Genomic DNA, 21,473 nt, shown 5'->3' on the forward strand with positions numbered 1-21,473 from the left:
TGTCCTGTTAGAGCAGAGGGTGTATTGTGGAGGGGGCAGGGAGTGGAAGGGGGTGTATAAAGCTTGAGGGAGGAGCAGAGTAACTTACTTATATACTACTTCTCCAGGACATGTACATACATTAGGGGAAAAGAAAAACATCCAAATCCTTGCCTGCCACAATGGCCAGAATGGCACTGGGTTTATGCTGTTAACCAGTTAATGTACTTTTAAAACCTAGAGCTTTTGCAAATATATATTTAACCCTCCGTCACATACAATATCGGTTCTAACGAGTTCACATACAATGTGACTGTCAGGCGCAGGCTAGAAAAATACCTATAATATCTAATGTTTGCAATTTCAGTGCTCTAAAAGTGATCAGTGACCTTCATAGGGATGTAATAAAAGAGACTACACATAATCAGGTGCAAAAAAAAACCATTTACTTAACATAAAACTAATAACTCTGAAATACAAACATTTCAAAACTCCCGCCAAATAGTCCCCAGTCTGACTCTGTCAAAAAACTCTACAAAGAAAATTTATGGAAACAAACTTAATTTTAAGGTACCTTAAGTACTATTAAACACATATTCAATCAGAATTAGATCCTGAAGTTTCCCCAGAAAAATTACACTTGCAGAGCAAAGAGCAAGAATTACACATCATTTTTGCATGTGTCAGGCAGATTGCATTATGACATTTGTGACATTCATAATTAGAAAGCCTTCTGATTCCGCTTTCCATGGTGCAGGTGGTGCATCTCCTTCTTTTGGGAGGTGGTGCAGGTGGTGAATTTTCACTATCATCTTCTGGGTGGAATCTTTTGAGCTGAACTTGAAGGCGAGAGGGGATACCGATTGTTTTCATACTTCTCCTGCGTAGCTCTCCAAGCACTAGTTCATGGGCCAATTTTTTCAGATAGAATCGTCTACGGAGTGGTTCAAGCTTGTTTTCAAGGTAAATGACTTGTGAATTTATACCACCCAAATTCAACATAGCAAAAAATATGACCATTGGCCAGCGTTTGGTGTTTCTGCTGACGTTAAAAGTTGAGCACATCTGATCAGCTGTATCAACACCCCCTTTGGTTGCATTATAAAATGTAATTATCTCCGGTTTTTTTGTGCCTCAGTCCCAGGATCGATGGCATCATCATCATGAAGTGTTGATAGAAGAAGTACAATTTTTTTTGCTTGTGGTACATAGGAAACCAAAACCTTACCATTATGGAATGCAAACATACTGTTGTACTGTTGTCTCCCTTTCACACTTACAAACTGTGTACGCAATTCTTTTTTATTTTTTCTTACAGTTCCGACATATGAAAGCTTCTGCATTTTCAGATAATCAATCAGATCACAATTTGAAAACCAATTGTCAGCTGTTATATTGCGACCCGATCCAAATAAGGGCTCAGCCAGTCTTTTTACAACATCACTGGGTTTGTTGCTGACACAGTAAGGACCTTCTGGTTGTTTTCCTGCATAAACTTCCAGGTTGTAAGTGTAGGTCTTACTGGCATCAACAATGGCATACATTTTTATTCCAAATTTGTTAGGCTTTGATGGAATATATTGACGAAAGGCACATTTACCACGAAAACCAGGGAGTATTTCGTCAATAGTGAGATTCTCCCCAGGGCAATAGCTTTTTTTTACAGTTTTCAACACATTTTTGGAATATATCACGAATTGGAGCAAGTCGGTCATGTGTTTTACGTTCGGTTCGGGTAGTTCTGTCGTCAAACCAAAGGCAACGAATTAGAAGCTTGAATCTGTTTATGGACATAACAAGGCCAAATTTTTCAACTCCATCCCCATCCCCATCTTTACTCCAAAGTTCCTCCAAACTTTGTCTATTTGCCCTATAAGCTCCTGCAAGGTATAATAATCCAAAAAAAGCACGCAGTTCTATTTAATCTGTGGCCTTGATGGTTCTGTTGCAGATGAACTTGTCCTTTATAATGTCTATATATTGGTTGGTATATGTGACAATAGAGTCCAGAATGTCATCTGTGAATAAACTATTCCAGCATTCAACTGCAGTTTTTGCATTACTTGCAGTTCCTATAACTGCAGGAAGGTAATAATGTTTTGAGGTCCCTACGTTTTTTTCTGGAGTGGCTTCTTGTTCCATTGTTTTTTTTTTTATCTTTTCCCATATAATAAGATTCTACATCCTCATCACAGTCACCATCTTGCTCTGTTTCAGAATCCACTTCACATACTTCCACCTCATCATGAGAATCAATCTCACTTTCCTCTCTTAAATCCTCATTCAGTGTGGGGTCTGCATCATCTAACAGCATGTTTGTTACTTCCTCAACATCAAGGTTTTTTAATAAATTGTACATTTTCCTCTCAATTTCAGCAGATAATCTGAAGCAAGAGAAGGAATATGTGTTAGGGAACTACTGTATATGCCTGAGCAGCACACTTTCTTTTTTTAATCTGCCTTATTTCTATGAAATATCCTCACACTTTGTGCTATACATTCATAAAACAAGCTAAATAAACAATTGTGATGAATAAAAACATAAAATACCAACCTTATTGAGTGTGACGTGTTCACATACAATGAGCCTGAGAGATTAGCGCAGTTATATCTGTCCTCCTGAAGCTCTGCAATCCAACTGTGGTATGAGGTTTCACAGAGCTGCTAGAGACAGGAGACTACCTGGAGGGAGGGGATTTCCTCACAATCTGGTGAGGAAGGAGAAATGAAAGTAAAAAAGATGTGCCTGTCAGGCCTATTGTATGTGACGGAGGGTTAAATACATTTCTGTACTCTTATTTCTCAAATTTAGTGTTCATATTGTGATTTTACAAAGTATTAAAAGCTTTCGAGCCAACCAGGAGTAGAACCTAGAATCTTCTAATCCATAGTCAGACACATTATCCATTGTGCCACTGGCACTCCAGTAAGGTACTTAAAACTTTTTGCTTCTGCATTATGAGCCAACCCCATCCATACTATCTTGTTTAAAGGGAATCTGTCACACCCTGGGAGATATCAGACCTCTACTACGGCCATACAGGTTATAGAAAAGTAAGGGTATGTGCCCACGATGCGTTTTTCAAGCGTTTTTGCTGCGGAATTTTCCGCAGCGTAAACGCTTGGGAAACGCATGGTAAGCCTTCTGCCATGGTCCCCTATGCAATTCCGTACTTTCAATGCCCATGCTGCGGATTTTTCCGCAGCGTTTATGCTGCACTCAAAAATCCGCAGCATGTCCATTAATTTAGCGGAAGCGCTGCATTTTCGCCGCCATTGACTTGCATTAGAACGCGCCAATTCCGCAAGACTGCATCTGTACTTGCGTAATTGGCGCATTCTAATGTGCGGATGGTACCTGGGTGTAGAGGAGAAGAGAGTCTCCTCCACACCCAGGTACCATAAAAAAAGAATAAAATAAAAAATAAAGATTATATTCACCTGCCGACGGCCCCCGGACTCCTTCTCTTCGCTTGCTGACAGATCGAGCAGGACTGAAGGACAGTCATGTGACGGCAGGTCTTTTCAGTATGGCGATCTGACGGCAGCCAGCACAGGAGCGCTGCAAGTCTCGGGGGCCATCGGAAGGTAAGTATAGGTTTATTTTTTATTTTTAACCATTCTCTCGGGTCACACTATATAAATCCATGCCGTTTGCATGGATTTATATAGTGTGACCTAGTTGTCACAAGCACTTTCCAAGTGATGCTAATCGCATGCGAAAATGTCAGTGAATAACGCTTCACATCCGCATGTCCCTGGCAGGAAAACGCATGTACAATCCGCATGCGTTTTTTTCTGCCAGGGAGATGCAGAAACGCTCAGGAAAAAATCCTGAGCATTTCTGCATCGTGGGCACATAGCCTTAATCTATACATACCTGTATGGCCCATAGTAGAGGTTTACTCCCCGGCGCCTCCTGTGTACTAGAACACTGCAGAGACAAACTGGGCCAGGAGGAAAAAAAAGTGCTCCTGATGATAGCAGCGATGTGATCATGCGTGGGAAGTGAGTGAGACGAGTGCACATCACAGGGCCCTGTGACGTGCAGGGGAGTGGGAGGGATATGCTAAACAAACTGATAGGCTGGGATTTCTGGGCTTCCTAATCAGATAGGCGGGATTTCTTGGCGGCCCCTAGGCGCCAAGCATGTCAAAACAGATTTTATAAAAACACATTTCTCTGCAAGCAAGCCTCTGCTATGGACCATACAGGTATGTATAGATTTACTTTTCTATCACCTGTATGCCCATAGTAGGGGCCTGATACATGGGCGTACCCAGGATCAAAACTAAGGGGGGACAAGCCATGGTCACAGATACCGAAGAGAAATATATATATATAGTACAATGCAAAGATTTCACTTCTTACATTACATGAGTGATATCTATTGTAAATTCCACAATAGCTCAGAAACCGGCGAATCGCTCCACACAGTATACTGGCCCCCATAAAATGCCCCATACAGGATACTGGTCCCCATATAACACTCCATATAGGATACTGGCCCCCATATAATGCTCCATACAGAATACTGGCCCCCATATAACGCTCCATACAGGATACTGGCCCCCATATAACGCTCCATAAAGAATACTGGCCCCCATATAACGCTCCATACAGAATATTGGCCCCCATATAACGCTCCATGTAGGCTGTTCCCCGCACATAATGCCTCATGCAGGCTGTTCCCCCCACATAATGCCCCACGCAGGCTGTTCCCCCTACATAATGCCCCATGCAGGCTGTTCCCCCCATATAATGCCCCATGCAGGATGTCACCCCCCCTCCCTTATAATGCCCCATGCAGGATGTCACCCCCCCCTCCCTTATAATGCCCCATGCAGGATGTCACCCCCCCACTCCCTTATAATGCCCCATGCAGGATGTCACCCCCCCCTTATAATGCCCCATGCAGGATGTCACACACCCCCACCTCACCCCCTCCCTTATACTGCCACAGGCCTCCATACAATAAAAAAAAAAAAAAAATCAAATACTCACCTCACGTCTCACCTGCTGCCGCTGCTCAGCTCTGGACTCCAGCGTCGCCGGCGTCTTCTCGCTCTGCGCTGTGACTGCTCAGGAGAGAGCGTGGTGTAAAGACGTCACCGTGCCCTCTGACCTGAGACGTCACAGTGCAGCAGCCGCGGAGATTGCAGGAGCTGCTGCGGAGGCATGGGGAGGGGTAAGTATTGAGTCGGGTGCCAGGGCCCTGAGCAAGCAGGGGGGAGCAGGCGCTGACGGTGAGGGCCCCCCCCCGCCTGCTCAGGGCCCCGGCATTTGCCTGGGTGCTGACGCCAGCCCTGGTGTGCGGCGTGCGTCCCTGCTTCTAGGGAGGGGCAGCTGCCCCCCCCCCTGCCCCATGGTGGGTACGCCCATGGCCTGATATCTCCCAGGGGGTTGACACATTCCCTTTAAATGAACCCTTTATTATTATTATTATTATTATTTTGTCATCATTGGTTTTGCAAAAAGTTGAGCAGGAGAATGCCTTAATTTTTCTTCCGATTTCATTTTTACATAATTTATTTTGTGATAACAATTCCATGCTAACTTTATCCTGCCATTCAGATTATGGAAATAGCAAAGGTATTTTAAAAAATAAATTATTTTAAAAAAATTTGGTCTGTGTTGTCATATTCTAAGACTTTTTTTATTTTTCCTTCAATGGAGAAATATGTGAGCTTGTTTTGTTTGTGAGATGAGCTGTATTTCTTTTAGTGGTTCCACTTTTGGGTGCGTATGACTGATCATTTTTCATCCCATTTTGCAGGAAGGCAGGGTAATTAGATCACAACGATTGTGCATTTTTCTATCGCTATCACCGTGTAGGATAAATAGCTAAATATTTTACTTGTTCGTCTTTTACTGAAATGACGACATCCATTAGGTTTATTCAATTAGAATTTTTTAAATTAACAAATTGGAAAAAGGGGGAGGTTAACCACTTAAATGCAGCTGTCTCATCTAGAGGATTTAGGCCACGTGCAGACGTTAAGTATTTGTAAGTCAAAACCAGAAGTGGAACAATCAGAGGAAAAGTATAATAGAAACACGTCACCACTTCTGAATTTTCCACCCACAACCTAATCTTGTGGTATTTCCTTTTTGTCGCATGAGACTTTACCAAAAAACCCTGAAATGCAATTTGAGTGCAACAGGTTTTTTTTTAAGCCAAATTGCAATTCTAAAATAGTCACATCACAGGAAAAAAAAAATCAAACATTTAAAGGGAACCTGTCACCTTAGAAAACGCTATTTACCTGCAGATATAGGGTTAATCTGCAGGTATATTGCGTTCCAAAGCTGTACGGCCACCTTACAGAGTGCACGGCTACCATGAAAAAATTTCCTCCCAGGAGCTGCCAGCTTTCAGTCATGGGGCATGCATGGAGCGACTGCAATCACCACTCACAGCACCACTCACTATACTGAGCAGAGCTGGCTGTCAATAAAAGTGCTTACACCTGCCACTGACCTGCCACTGACTGAAAGCTGGCAGCTCCCAGGAGGAAGTAAGTCCATTTTCTCCCGGTAGCTGCACTTTTACTAAGGCGGTCAGGAAGCATTGGAACGCTATTTATCTGCAAATTAACCTGATATTAAATAGGTATGGGGAACTTGACAAATCCAGAAATACTATTTATTTGCAGATATAGTGGTAATCTGCAGGTAAATAGAGTTTAAAGCATGTCTGGCAGGTTTACTGGAGCAGCGGCTTCAGGGAGAAAATGTAATTCTATTCTCCCAGCAGCTGCTCACTTTCAGCCATCAGGGTGGTGCAGGAGGCTGTTACAGTCACTGCTGACTATACAGAGAGCACGCTTTAATCACTCTTGCAGGTTGTCAATCAAAGACCCTGGGAGTGATTTTAGTGTGCTCATTGCATAGGGAGCTGTGACTGTAAAAGCACCCTGTACTGCCCCACTGACTGGAAGGTTGCCTGCCAGGCATGATCTAAACACTATTTACCTGCAGATTACCATTATATTTGCAGGCAAATCGCATTTATGGAGGTGACAGGCTCCCTTTAAAGGATTGTTTCCAAAATATTAAGTTATCCCCTATCTAGATCGGTGACAGACACAGGGCTCCTGTGCAAGAAAAGTATACAGGCCCATTGCAGTCCAATAAGTGTGACAGAGGCTGCTTTTTGCTTTGGAGGTGGTAGTGGGCCCTCTTATCTCTTGTGTAGCTCCTCAGTTTGCACCAATGACACCTCCGCCCCTGATCTATTTGATAGGAAGTAACTTACTAATGGCTGGGGTCTGGAACCTGCGGAGCCTCAATGTGAATGGAGGTGCACATGCTCGATCTCCACTCCATTCTTTCTGTATGGGACGCCAGAGAAAGCCGATAACAGTTGATGAATTCCCAGTGAAGAGTAAGTTATGTCCTATGTATAGCAGATAACTTAAAGGGAATCTGCCAGCAACTTTTTGCTAGGTTATTTGTGAGAAGCATAATGCAGACACAGTGACCCTGATTCCAACAATGTATCACTTACTGTACTGCTTGGTGCAGTTTTGGTAGAATTATTGTTTTCTCTGTTGTAGATGTAGCAGTGCTCAAAAAGCTGAGCTGTGTATAACTGACTGGCAGCTTCACGCGTACACTATGCATTATCAGCAAGCTGGCAATCAGTAGTGGGTGCGCGGTTACACGGATTAGCTGGTCTGGAGACCTGGATCTGTAGTGATAATTTCCTGCTGATAAAACACTGATTGTAACCAGGGACTACAGGGAGACATGTGACTTATCATCTCCCAGCATACTTCATCCTGCCCCGCTCCAGTTGATTGACAGGACTCTCCCAGTGTTAGTATACTTTCCCTAAGATTCTCCCTGCTGTGCTCCAGGTGTCTTTTTCATGTGTTTACATAGAGAAAGACCTGTCAATCACCTACAACAAAGCGGGCAGAATCTGGCCGGTGGCCGTGCTGGACTAGTCATATCTTTCTCTTCCCGCTCTGCTTTTCAAACTATGTTTTCTATGAAATACTGCAGCATTTCAGAGAAAAACAAACCTAGCTCCAATCCAGGCTCTGAGTCCTGCTGCCTGTGGTATGGACCATGGACCGTAGGGCTCTAGTGACATGTTCTCTTTAAAGGGGTTGTCCGGTGAAAATAAGTCATCAACTATAAGCAGTAAGGGTGGTAACTTTCTGATGAATCAATGGTAAGCTGCCTGTCTGGCACCGATCTGCAGAATGGGGAATTTTTATCCCGGACATTGTACTTTTATCTCTTATTACCAAATGGAGTCGCAGGTGGATGCCCAACCGCCCCTCTATTCATTCTCTATGGGGTTGCCGGAAAAACAGAGCACAGCCACAGAGAATAAATGGAGCAGCAGTCGAGTATGCACACTGCTGCCATAATCTAGTGGGGCTATATGTGGCCCATTCTTCCCATCATTGTAGGTCCCAGAGGTCGGATCAGTAAGCCATCAGCTATTCTGTGGATATGACATTACTTGTTTTCACTGGACAATCCCTTCACCCTTGAGCCATTTTCCATTTTTTCTTTTTTTCCTCTCCTTCTTCCAAGAGCCATAACTTTTTTATTTTTCCGTCAATATAACCATATGAGAGCTTATTTTTGCGAGACAAGTTGTACTTTTGAATGACATCATTCATTTCATTCTACCACATAGTGTATTGGAAAACGGGAAAAAAATTCCAAGTGCGTTGAAATTACAAAAAAAGTGCAATTCCACAATTGTTTTTTTTATTTTTTTTTATTTACTATGTTAACAATATGGTAAAACTGACCTGCCATTGTGATTCTCCAGGTCAGTATGACTGTGCAGATACCAAATATGTATAGTTTTTTTTTTTTTTTTAATTAACTGGTGAAAAAAAATGGAAATTTGTAGGAATTTTTTTTTTTGCTTTTGTCACCAGTTTTTAATTTTTTTGGGATCTGGGCCTATGTGAGGACTTGCATTTTGTGACTTGAGCTGACGTATTTTATTGATACCATTTTGGGGTAGATATTATGTTTTGATCACCTCTCATTGCAGGCTCCCACAATGCTGCGGCAGCCAAAAAACGTTTTGAATATTTTCTTCGTACGCCATTTACCTATTGGAATAATTTACTTTATATTTTGATAAATTGGACATTTCTGAACGCAGAAATACCAAATGTGTTTTTTTTTTTTTTCATATTTTTAAAAACTTTTTTTTTTTTTTTTTACTTTTCACTCTGCGGGACTTGAATCTGCGTGCATCAGATCGCTTGTGCTATGTAAAGCAGAAATCATGATCTCCAATGAATATCAGCCACGAGCCAGCGCTTACAGGAAGATCGTAATGACAGGCACTGGAGTCATCAGCAGACCTGGCAGTCATGACAACCCATCGGCGCCTAGCGATCACATGACAGGAGCACCGATGGGCAGGAGGAATGACGCTCTCATGGCCGCTTCATGTTAAATCCCGCTGTCAGTGATTGACAGTGGGATTTAACTGGTTATCAGCCGCGTGTAGTGCACCGCTCTACCCGCGACTGTTAAAGGCACACGATGACTGATTAAATCAGCCATCATGTGCAGGGAAAGATGTGGGCTCAGCGTGCGAGCCACATCAAAGGCAGGGACACGACCTTTGACGTACATGTATGTTAATGGTTGTGAAGAGGTTAATATTTTGGAAATTATTTCATAGGCCAGGCTTTATCTCTCCATTCCTATAAGGACTGCCTTGCTCAGATGCTCAGACTGACTGTGGGTCTCCTGACGATCCAACAGTTTCTGATCCAGGAACGGTGGTGATGTATGCGAGTGTAAGGAGCAAGTCTGCACCCACTAGTCGGGTTCTGCTCAGGAGCAGGGCCGGCTCCAGGTTTTTCTGGGCCCCGGTTGAAAGAGTCTCAGTGGCCCTTTTAACACATACCATGATTCATGATGCACAGATACTGCAGAGAAATATAGGTATACAACACAGGGCCCAGGCTGCCCCCTCATCCCTCAGATATGCGGCCATGTCTAGAAAGTGACAGCACTGGGCCTGATTGGTGGCGCAGCAGCACACTGACCGCACACTGACTGCTGCTGCATGAAGCAGAGCAGGGCTCAGACAGCACCGGCGGCCCAGGCCTCAACGGCGAGTGGGCCCCCTGATGGTCCAGGGCCCCGGCACTTGCCCGGGTGCTGACGCCGGCCCTGCTCAGGAGTATGCATATCGCATAGATCACCACCGTTCCCAGCTTAGAAACCGTTTAATCTTCGTAGTGCACAGTGCTGGGGGGGATTCATAAGTATGAAGTCACCATAAAGTATGATACCAACAAAAATGCCCCCAAACACAGTATGATACCTCACAGTGAATTCCTCCACACCCACAGTATAATGCCCCCATAGTGTCCCTAACACAGTGATGTCCCCCCACACACATTATGAGGCCCCCAGTGATGCCAACACAGTATAATGTCCTCCCACGAAAAAAAAGAAAAATGGCTTCCAAGTCTCAAAACACTGTATGATAGCCCCAACAGTCCACCAAAACAGTATGATGGCCCACTGGTGGACACACAATTCCACCTACTTTGGAGGTAGAAATGGGCTCCCTTACCTCTTGGGCTGCAAAGGTTGCACCAATTATATGTCCGCTCCTGTGATTGCTGCAACAGTCCCAAAACACAGTATGACGCCCCCCTACAACACTCCTCATAGTATAATGGCCCCCACAGCCCCCCCGCCATACACAAAATATGATGGGCCCCACACCACTCCACACAGTACAATGGTCCCCCAGCCCCCCTTACACACACAGTATAATGGCCTTCACAGCCTCACACACAATTTGATCCATCCCCACAGCTCCCCCACATACAGTTGATGGCGCCATATCCTGATACATAGCATGATGGCTCCACAGCGGTATACCACCGACCTTTTTTTTTTTGCATCAAATTCTTAAAAATAGTACGTGCCGTTAATAAATTTTGCACAAGGTAAAAAACTTTCTTAATTTTCGTCTTTCACCTTTTTATGCAACTTTTTAGGGCATGAAGTCACACGTTTCGTAAAATGGCGTGAGCTGTAAGCGTATGTCAGGGAATCCTTCGGACGTAAAGCGCAACATGACAGGAGATGAATATATAAAGAGAAAAAAAAAGTGACCGAGCCAGCCAGGAGTCGAACCTAGAATCTTCTGATCCGTAGTCAGACGCGTTATCCATTGCGCCACTGGCCCTGCCTTAATGAAAAGTTTTGGTTTTGTGTCCTGCAGGCCACGCTGGTGGGAGCCGCAAGAAGTGAGGGTTAACTAGTTGTGTGCTGGTTAACTAGTTGTGTGCTGAGACTTTTCTCCTACTTTTGAGACCAAGTGTCTGCAAAAGCATCAATAAAATGTAACATCTCCTATATGGAAGGAATAGGAGGCCCCAGAACAATATACTATATAAAATCATACACAATAATAAAACCGTAATCTTCTACCAATCACATCAGCTGCAATCAGGAAAGTCTCCTGTTATGCAGTCATGGAAGGTGATGATCATAATCACAGTGAAGAAAAACGAGACGAGCCAGCCAGGAGTTAAACCTAGAATCTTCTGATCCGTAGTCAGACGCGTTATCCATTGTGCCACTGGCCCTCTACAAATTTGGCTTTGCAGTGTGGTGTCTCAAAGTAAAGTGTAAAGTGATGATGCCGAAAAGTCACTGGTAACTATAGGGCACCAAACCATAATGAATTAATAACAACAATAATAAATATAACACAACAGCAGTTACAGATGTGAAATACTTATTCAATTAATTAAGAGAAAAAGAATTCCGAGCCAGCCAGGAGTCGAACCTAGAATCTTCTGATCCGTAGTCAGACGCGTTATCCATTGCGCCACTGGCCCGTGCTGTCAGCCTGCTGCCCCCATAGCGTTGTAATGCAGCAGCACGTGAGCAAGCAAGATCCCTCTGGTTGGCACGTGGTTCTGATGACGGAAGTGACGTCAGGCGCGGCAGATTCAGATCCCGCGCGCTGCTGTCTGGGGTCGGGTCCTCGCTAGGACTGAGCGCCTCTTGTGCCTGGAGTGGGGTGAGCGCACTATGCACGGGTGTGACGTCATGAAGGTGATGGCGTCATAGAAAGCGCAGAGTTATAAGCTGTGGAAGCGCTTAGTCCGCGCTGCCGGTATAAGCCCAGCGCTGCCGGGACTGACACGTGAGCACGGTACCACGAGGCGCCATGTCTGACGGCAGCCTGTACTGTGTGATGTCCTCCGTAATACAGAGCGTGTGTAGTGTTACCGGGCACAGGGGGCGCCACTCCGCAGTGCTGAGCGCAGGTACCGGGTGTGAGCCCAGGAACAGTGCAGGGGTATCCTGACAGGGGGCAGGTACCAGGTGTGTGCCCAGGAGCAATGCAGGGGTATACTGACAGGGGGCAGGTACCAGGTGTGTGCCCAGGAGCAATGCAGGGGTATACTGACAGGGGGCAGGTACCAGGTGTGAGCCCAGGAGCAGTGCAGGGGTATACTGACAGGGGGCAGGTACCAGGTGTGTGCCCAGGAGCAATGCAGGGGTGTACTGACAGGGGGCAGGTACCAGGTGTGTGCCCAGTAGCAGTGCAGGGGTATACTGACAGGGGGCAGGTACCAGGTGTGTGCCCAGGAGCAATGCAGGGGTATACTGACAGGGGGCAGGTACCAGGTGTGAGCCCAGGAGCAGTGCAGGGGTATACTGACAGGGGCAGGTACCAGGTGTGTGCCCAGGAGCAATGCAGGGGTGTACTGACAGGGGGCAGGTACCAGGTGTGAGCCCAGGAGCAGTGCAGGGGTATACTGACAGGGGGCAGGTACCAGGTGTGTGCCCAGGAGCAATGCAGGGGTGTACTGACAGGGGGCAGGTACCAGGTGTGAGCCCAGGAGCAGTGCAGGGGTATACTGACAGGGGGCAGGTACCAGGTGTGAGCCCAGGAGCAGTGCAGGGGTATACTGACAGGGGGCAGGTACCAGGTGTGTGCCCAGGAACAGTGCAGGGGTATCCTGACAGGGGGCAGGTACCAGGTGTGTGCCCAGGAGCAATGCAGGGGTGTACTGACAGGGGGCAGGTACCAGGTGTGTGCCCAGGAACAGTGCAGGGGTATCCTGACAGGGGGCAGGTACCAGGTGTGTGCCCAGGAACAGTGCAGGGGTATACTGACAGGGGCAGGTACCAGGTGTGTGCCCAGGAGCAATGCAGGGGTGTACTGACAGGGGGCAGGTACCAGGTGTGTGCCCAGGAGCAGTGCAGGGGTATACTGACAGGGGGCAGGTACCAGGTGTGTGTCCAGGAGCAGTGCAGGGGTATACTGACAAGGGGCAGGTACCAGGTGTGTGCCCAGGAGCAGTGCAGGGGTATACTGACAGGGGCAGTACCAGGTGTGAGCCCAGGAGCAGTGCTGGGGTATACTGACAGGGGCAGGTACCAGGTGTGTGCCCAGGAGCAGTGCAGGGGTATACTGACAGGGGGCAGGTACCAGGTGTGTGCCCAGGAGCAGTGCAGGGGTATACTGACAGGGGCAGGTACCAGGTGTGTGCCCAGGAGCAATGCTGGGGTATACTCACGGGTGGCAGGTACCAGGTGTGTGCTGCGGTATTCTCACGGGGGGCAGGTACCAGGTGTGTGCCCAGGAGCAATACTGGGGTATACTCACAGGGGGCAGGTACCAGGTGTGTGCCCAGGAGCCATTGCTGTGGAGTCTGTAAGCCAAACCTCCCGACCCCTCAATTTGCATGACTCCAGCTCCGACTCCCTCATACATGGCTCATGTTTAAGTGATAAATTTTCTGTAGCACAGATTAATCTCAGCTAAAAGTCTAGACCAGGGGTCTCAAACACGCGGCCAGCGGGTCGCATGCGGCCCTTCAGGCTGCTTCATTCGGCCCGCAGGCACATAGACCCCGTAACGATTGCGGCCCGGTCCAGGAGCTTCCGGCAGCTGCGCTTCAGTTCAGTGTATTGCCGCGCAGAGACGGCTCTCTGCACAGCAATACCAGTGCCAGCTGCCGGCCTATCAGAGGCCAGCAGCTGACATCTGCGTCCCAGCGCAGCGGCGTATGACGTCACTGACACGCGCAGATGTCAGCTGCTGTCCTCTGATAGGCTGGCGGCTGCCTCTGGTATTGCTGTGCAGAGAGCCGGTCTCTGTGCGGCAATACACTGAACTGAAGCGCAGCTTCTGGCTGCTCCTGGACTGGGCCACGTTTGGGGTCTATGGTGCCTGCGGGCCATAGGTGCAGAAAGGACGCCGAGGGAACAGGACAGGTGAGAAGAATCTTTTTTTTTTTTTTTTTTTTTAATTTTCTCTTGTATGTGTAGAACGGCACAAGGGACAGTTCTCCAAGATGGGGACCAGGCTGGGGACAGTTCTCCAAGATGGGGACCAGGCTGGGGACAGTTCTCCAAGATGGGGACCAGGCTGGGGACAGTTCTCCAAGATGGGGACCAGGCTGGGGACAGTTCTCCAAGATGGGGACCAGGCTGGGGACAGTCCTCCAAGATGGGGACCAGGCTTGGGACAGTCCTCCAAGATGGGGACCAGGCTGGGGACAGTCCTCCAAGATGGGGACCAGGCTGGGGACAGTCCTCCAAGATGGGGACCAGGCTGGGGACAGTCCTCCAAGATGGGGACCAGGCTGGGGACAGTCCTCCAAGATGGGGACCAGGCTGGGGACAGTCCTCCAAGATGGGGACCAGGCTGGGGACAGTCTTAAAAGATGGGGACCAGGCTGGGGACAGTCTTAAAAGATGGGGACCAGGCTGGGGACAGTCTTAAAAGATGGGGACCAGGCTGGGGACAGTCTTAAAAGATGGGGACCAGGCTGGGGACAGTCCTAAAAGATGGGGACCAGGCTGGGGACAGTCTTAAAAGATGAGGACATATTTACAATATGGGGACCTTTATGTGACATTACGACAATATGGGGCCTAGTATGGAATATTACGACAAGATGGGGGACATTACAAGATGCAGACCAGGGTGGGGCACATTACTACATGATTTTGGCAGAAAAACTTCAAAATAAAGCATGAAAAAATATTTTGCCACTAAAAATGCTGCTTTACATATAAACTAAAGTAAACAAAAAAAGTGCATGTTTATTATCGCCACATCCATAACGACCCAAGCTATAAAAAATAAAACAGCAAAAATGTTCAAAAGCTGTATATAAACTGCATTGAACAACTGTACCCAATTTATTATATACACTGCTCAAAAAATAAAGGGAACACTAAAATAACATCCTAGATCTGAATGAATGAAATATTCTCATTGAATACTTTGTTCTGTACAAAGTTGAATGTGCTGACAACAAAATCACACAAAAATCATCAATGGAAATCAAATTTATTAACCAATGGAGGCCTGGATTTGGAGTCACCCCCAAAATTAAAGTGGAAAACCACACTACAGGCTGATCCAACTTTGATGTAATGTCCTTAAAACAAGTCACAATGAGGCTCAGTATTGTGTGTGGCCTCCACGTGTCTGCATGACCTCCCTACAACGCCTGGGCATGCTCCTGATGAGGTTGCGGATGGTGTCCTGTGGGATCTCCTCCCAGACCTGGACTAAAGCATCCGCCAACTCCTGGACAGCCTGTGGTGCAACGTGACGTTGGTGGATGGAGCGAGACATGATGTCCCAGATGTGCTCAATCGGATTCAGGTCTGGGGAGGGGACGGGCCAGTCCATAGCTTCAATGGCTTCATCTTGCAGAAACTGCTGACACACTCCAGCCACATGAGGTCTGGCATTGTCCTGCATTAGGAGGAACCCAGGGCCAACCGCACCAGCATATGGTCTCACAAGGGGTCTGAGGACCTCATCTCGGTACCTAATGGCAGTCAGGTTACCTCTGGCGAGCACATGGAGGGCTGTGCGGCCCTCCAAAGAAATGCCACCCCACGCCATTACTGACCCAAACCAGTCATGCTGAAGGATGTTGCAGGCAGCAGATCGCTCTCAACGGCATCTCCAAACTCTGTCACGTCTGTCACATGTTCCCAGTGTGAACCTGCTTTCATCTGTGAAGAGCACAGGGTGCCAGTGGCGACTTTGCCAATCCTGGTGTTCTGTGGCAAATGCCAAGCGTCCTGCACGGTGTTTGGCTGTGAGCACAACCCCCATCTGTGGACGTTGGGCCCTCATACCACCCTCATGGAGTCAGTTTCTAATCGTTTGTGCAGACACATGCACATTTGTGGCCTGCTTGAGGTCATTTTGCAGGGCTCTGGCACTGCTTCTCCTGTTGCTCCTTGCACAAAGGCGCAGGTAACGGTCCTGCTGCTGGGTTGTTGCCCTCTTACGGCCCCCTCCACATCTCCTGGTGTACTGGCCTGTCTCCTGGTATTGCCTCCAGCCTCTGGACACTACGCTGACAGACACAGCAAATCTTCTTGCCACAGCTTGCATTGATGTGCCATCCTGAATGAGCTGCACTACCTGAGCAACTTCTGTGGGTTGTAGAGTCCATCTCATGCTACCACGAGTGTGAAAGCACAATCAACATTCAAAAGTGACCAAAACATCAGCCAGAAAGCATTGGTACTGAGATGTGGTCTGTGGTCCGCACCTGCAGAACCACTCCTTTATTGAGGGTGTCTTGATAATTGCCAATAATTTCCATCTATTGTCTATTCCATTTGCACAACTGCATGTGAAATTGATTGTCAATCAGTGTTGCTTCCTAAGTGGACAGTTTGATTTCACAGAAGTTTGATTTACTTGGAGTTATATCCTGTTGTTTAAGTGTTCCCTTTATTATTTTTGAGCAGTGTATTTTCGGAGTTGGTCCATTTTATACCGACTCCACAGCCTTGCCAGGAGCAGTGCTCATACTGCTGTGTATCGCAGCTATAAACTCTACAGTGCCATCCGTAATTAATGATGTTAAATAAAATAAATGAAACTAGGCACGACTGCAGCTGCTGAGGATTCTGGTCCAAATCTCCAAAACTTTTTCCAGGATCTGTGCAAATTCTCCAAAGCTTCCAACTAAAAGGAGTAATAACGTTACACTAGGAAAGCGGTGTCCAAGCATTTGGCTAAATTATTATACCTGGCACCACATGCCATGAATACCAGAGCGCTCATCAGGTGGTGTGCAGGGTAATGCCAGTCTACATGCCGTGTTCATGGCACACATATGCCTGTACGATAACTACATTGAAATGTATCAGAGGGTTGAGCATGACCGTCGTTCCGCCACTGTCTTACAGTATGATTCACTAGTATCATGTGGCCCTCACTGTCTTATTCTGAGTTGTCCTGGTTTTTCATATCCCTTGTGGTTGCTGTGGGTTATCGTTTTCCCTGCTGCGGTGGAAACCTTACCTAGTTGCATAAGTTATTTGTTTATGAACTGTGATGTAATAGTCACTATTCTGCTGTAATGCGCTTCGGCCTCCTAATAATATACTGCAGCTAAATAGTGCAACATCCTGAGCTCCCTGTATACTTACTCCTCTTTTCTGTGCCATGTGTAATATGGATACTAGTTTCCATTCCTTTTAATTACTATATATGCCCAAGTATGTTATATAAAATAAACAAAATAGCACATACCCCTCGATCCGCGGCCGCCCCTCTGGCTATGTGCCCTGACGTTCTCATTCTGAAGGAATGTTTGCACCATTTAAGTAACTAGCAGTGGAGGAAAGTGGCCCCTGCCAACTGCAGCGTCACCCCAGGGCTGTAAAATAGGGTGACTGATGAGCATGAGGAACTCCAGCTTCACCTGTAAATCGATGTAGAGCATCCCAGGTGGAGGCCATAAGGCCTTGGAGAGGGGAGCAGAAAAGGCGAATACTTACAAGTGAAGTATGCACTTCTGATAGTGGCTGCTGCACTGTACCACACATCTGCCTGCTATTGATTTTAAATAGGAGGCTAATGTGTAGTACCAAGCCTTGGCCACTGCCAGAAGATGGAGCAGCTCCGCAAGTGAGTACTTCCTGCTTGCCGCTGATAACAGCTGATCGGCGGAGGTGTCGGACCTCGGCCAATCAGACTTTGATGACCTATCGTAAAGATAGGTCATCAATGTAATAGTGGACAACCTCTATAAGGGCAGGTGCAGACTGCTCTAAATTCCTTCCAAGAGGATTGGGCTGATTATGCAAATCACACTCTGATAAAACTTTGATCAGAGTGTGAGCATATTGTGCTGCGTCTCTCAAATGAAGAGGCGATGGAGAGAAAAATTTCTCCATCTTCTCCATTTGCGCAAAAATTGGACTGATGTCATCTGATTGTGGTCCGATGTTTTCCACACACTCATTGACTTACAATGCAGAAAGCGATCTGAATATCTGATCAAGCTCATACATTGACAAGTATATCTTTCTATTGACAAATGCTATTTGTTTTCTTTAGTCAGACTCCATTCTAACACGTTTCCTTTTCTTTTTTTCCCCCTTAATTTTCTTCAGTCAAAATACATTAGTCTTCTGTGCTTTAACACCCCACCAAGAGAAAAAAAGCACAGAAACTGATTAGCCTGAAGAAGAGACCTGAGTTGTCTCGAAAGCTTGCTATGTTTACCATCTTTTCAGTTAGCCATTAAAAGGTATCAACCACTGAGGACTCTCAGATTCCAATATTGTTCTATCTACTGGCTAACACTTTATAAATATTCTTTACCTATATATGTGGGTTATTCCTAGAAAATACAGCTATATTTTTTCTTCCAGGGTACTGTCTATACTAATATGGACAAGAAAATATTGTCTTTATCTTCCGAGAAGAACACTGATGGTCTTCAGCGTTATCTCCAGACTCTGAAAGATGCCGAGGTGAACGGCGATGCCATACAGACACCATGAATATCGCTCCTGTGTCCATTACTAAGCATTACCATAGACTGCAATTGGAAGTGTTAAATGGGTTGTCCACTACTTTCACATTGATGCTCTATCCTTAGGATAGGGCATCAATGTATGATTGTCCGTGATCCGGCACGCAGCACCCCCGCCAATCAGCTGTTATCGATGCCGGCGGCCAGAAGTCCTTACCTGCGGGGCTCCGCCGTCAAGTTGTAGTGGCCGGCGTGGGGTACTGCACATCCACCTCCCATTCAATTGAATGGGAGGCGGATGTGCAGTAACAAGCGCCGGCCACTACAACTTGACTGCCAAGCACCGCAAGTAAGGACTTCCGGCTGCCGCCGGCACTAATAACAGCTGATCGGCGGGGGTGCCGTGTGCAGGACCCCGGACAATCATACATTGATGCCCTAGGGCATCAATGTGAAAGTAGTGGACAACTCCTTTAAATGGGTTTATTTATTGCATGGAACAGATTGTCCAGAGGTTTTCCAGGAGCGATGGTTTATTTTAATGAAGCCCTTTGTTATCACAGCTATTTCCTACATGAGAAAAGCGTGAGTAGGAAATAAGTCTACCTGTATATACCTGTTAATTTTAAAGGGCCAAACATTTGTAAAACGAGGGTCCTCTGGATGGAAAGCATCTGTACACAGTTTTTTTTGCTGTGCAATACAGCATAAGGTCTATATACTACAAGATTACAAAGAAAGTAAATGCGTGCAGTTAAACACATTTTCCTGCATATAGCAAACTGTCTTCACATCCCATCATTAGGACACGTTATACATATGGAGAACATTTGGGGCATACAGTATGTGTAACATAGCCATAAGCTCCCACCCCCGGTGACTTTTTGGCATTCGTAGGTATACTTTTGCATTTTTTAAACAAATAGGATAACACACAGGCAGCAGTTTTTTTGTATGGTAGGCCACCGCAAAAAAAGATGAAGGAAAAAATCCAGCCTCATAAAAAAAACAAACTTTTATTTAGCAAATATGTTTAAAAAATTCGATATCATGATTATCAGAAGCAATGTGTTTCCAATGCAAGCGGCTTTCTTTATCAAAGATCTCGAAACACGTTGCTTCTGATGACCATGATATGGGATTTTTTTTAACATATTTTCTAAATAAGTTAGTATTTTTTATGAAGCTTGATTTTTTTTCCTTCATCTGTTTTCACATTTGATCCCGTGGAATCTGTGTTTCAACACGCCTAGATCCTTGGTGAGGTGATTTTTCTCTAAATATTCACAAAAAAAATATCCATATACCTCGGGTCAGAAGCACAACTAACAATTAAAAATACAATTTCCATACTGTGGGAGATAAACTGCTGTCAGTGACATCTGGCATCAGCTTATTTCCCCCTACCTATGGAAGTCAACATACAGCTCTGCTCCCAAAGCTTTTAGCTCAGGAAAAAGTGTTTTTTTTTATAAACTATATCTATTATTATATAAAATCCTTAATAACCCTTTAACTTTGGTTGTTCCTCAGTTTTGCAAATATTGCAAATCAGCGCCTGCTTCAATATTGAGACCTTTGTATAAATCGGATTTAATGCTATATATTTTGTTGCAGCTTGTGAAGCTCTTCTCTAAACATGCTGTAAATGGGAAAGAACCCGGGGCACTATTACGCGCCATTTTTAAAGGTAAACGGCCTTGAAATATTGTATAGTCGCATTAAAGATTTGTATTAATCGTAAAATGACAAACAGTCCTCCAGGAATTCACAAATTCATAAAAGTAATGGAGACCTCATTGTATCTGTGCAGGGTCTCCATGTTCTGAAGAAGCCGCGGTTTCCAGGAGAGGCGCTGTCTATAAACATTGTATAGAACTTGTGGAGTTGGGAGATTTGCAGAGAGAAGTAGCAGCAGAGATTGTGGGCCTGCTAATGCTCGAGGTAAATTAATTTGGATTGTCAAAAAGAATCAGTTCATAATCTCTAGGTCACCAGAAGTAACACTATTAACCTGCAGATATGGAGTTAATCTGCAGGTTAACAGCATCATTATGCTGCCTGGCGCCTGCATGCAGCCAAATGCAGCAGGGAGAAAATTAACTTTATTCTCCTCGCCAACATTCGGTTTCAGTCATGGGGTCGGGGGCGCCGCGGGTTCAGTCATTGCTCTGAGCATACAGAGTGGCGGCTGTCACTGACTCTGACACTGACTCTGCATTGCGGCCGGCTGTCAGTCAAGGACGTGGTTACAGGAGCCGCTCTGTATTCTCAGAGCGATGAGTGAACACGCAGTGCCCCCGACCCCATAACTGAAATCGATAGCTGCCGGGGAGAATAAAGTTTATTTTCTCCCCGCTCCATTCAGCTGCGTGCAGGCACTGGGCAGCATAATAACGCTGTTAACTTGCAGATTAAATGCATATCTGCAGGTTAATAGCGTTATTTCTGGTGACAGGTTCCCTTTAAGTGCCCAGCACTATGCCCTCTGCCTAAAATCACTAGCAGGTAAGATTACTTGTTCAGAGTGGAATCTGCGACATGCTCTCTCCCCCTGCGAACATCCCCAGTCTTCCTAAACTTGTGGGGGATCACAGGCCACTGCCACCCATGACATAATTGTTCAGAGCTCACTCCTGGCTGAGCCATTCAAAGCACAGAAAAGAAATCTCTGCTTTGTACAGACTAGAAGAAAGTGAGGAG

General features: G+C 46.0%; 1 protein-coding gene, 1 long non-coding RNA gene and 2 other non-coding genes across 5 annotated transcripts in view; 1 reads left to right on the forward strand and 3 right to left on the reverse strand.

The window, feature by feature from the left end:
• Nucleotides 1-357: 357 nt before the first annotated feature.
• LOC141166513 (uncharacterized) lies at nucleotides 358-11,929 on the reverse strand. 2 transcript variants are annotated; one of them, XR_012251312.1, is made up of 3 exons: nucleotides 11,789-11,929; nucleotides 2,534-2,687; nucleotides 358-2,363 (listed from the first exon to the last, which is right to left on the reverse strand). It is a non-coding gene; the product is annotated as an uncharacterized lncRNA (long non-coding RNA). The 2 variants fall into 2 exon arrangements; XR_012251313.1 differs by lacking the exon at nucleotides 11,789-11,929 and adding an exon at nucleotides 3,860-4,030.
• TRNAR-ACG (transfer RNA arginine (anticodon ACG)) lies at nucleotides 11,110-11,182 on the reverse strand. The gene has a single exon. It is a non-coding gene; the product is annotated as a tRNA-Arg (tRNA).
• TRNAR-ACG (transfer RNA arginine (anticodon ACG)) lies at nucleotides 11,768-11,840 on the reverse strand. Its single transcript has one exon. It is a non-coding gene; the product is annotated as a tRNA-Arg (tRNA).
• The window catches only part of FANCI (FA complementation group I), a 112,408-nt gene continuing 102,830 nt past the window's right edge, over nucleotides 11,896-21,473 (forward strand). The window contains exons 1-4 of the mRNA XM_073653252.1: nucleotides 11,896-12,025; nucleotides 18,667-18,768; nucleotides 20,388-20,460; nucleotides 20,584-20,714. Of these exons, the coding sequence (XP_073509353.1) occupies nucleotides 18,685-18,768; nucleotides 20,388-20,460; nucleotides 20,584-20,714 (288 nt within the window). The 5' untranslated portion in view covers nucleotides 11,896-12,025; nucleotides 18,667-18,684. The remainder of the gene's footprint in view (nucleotides 12,026-18,666; nucleotides 18,769-20,387; nucleotides 20,461-20,583; nucleotides 20,715-21,473) is intronic.

This window comes from Phyllobates terribilis, unplaced genomic scaffold (genome assembly GCF_046119375.1).
Source record: "Phyllobates terribilis strain yellow unplaced genomic scaffold, ASM4611937v1 Scaffold_11__3_contigs__length_659146591, whole genome shotgun sequence".
In the NCBI taxonomy this organism is placed as follows: domain Eukaryota; kingdom Metazoa; phylum Chordata; class Amphibia; order Anura; family Dendrobatidae; genus Phyllobates; species Phyllobates terribilis.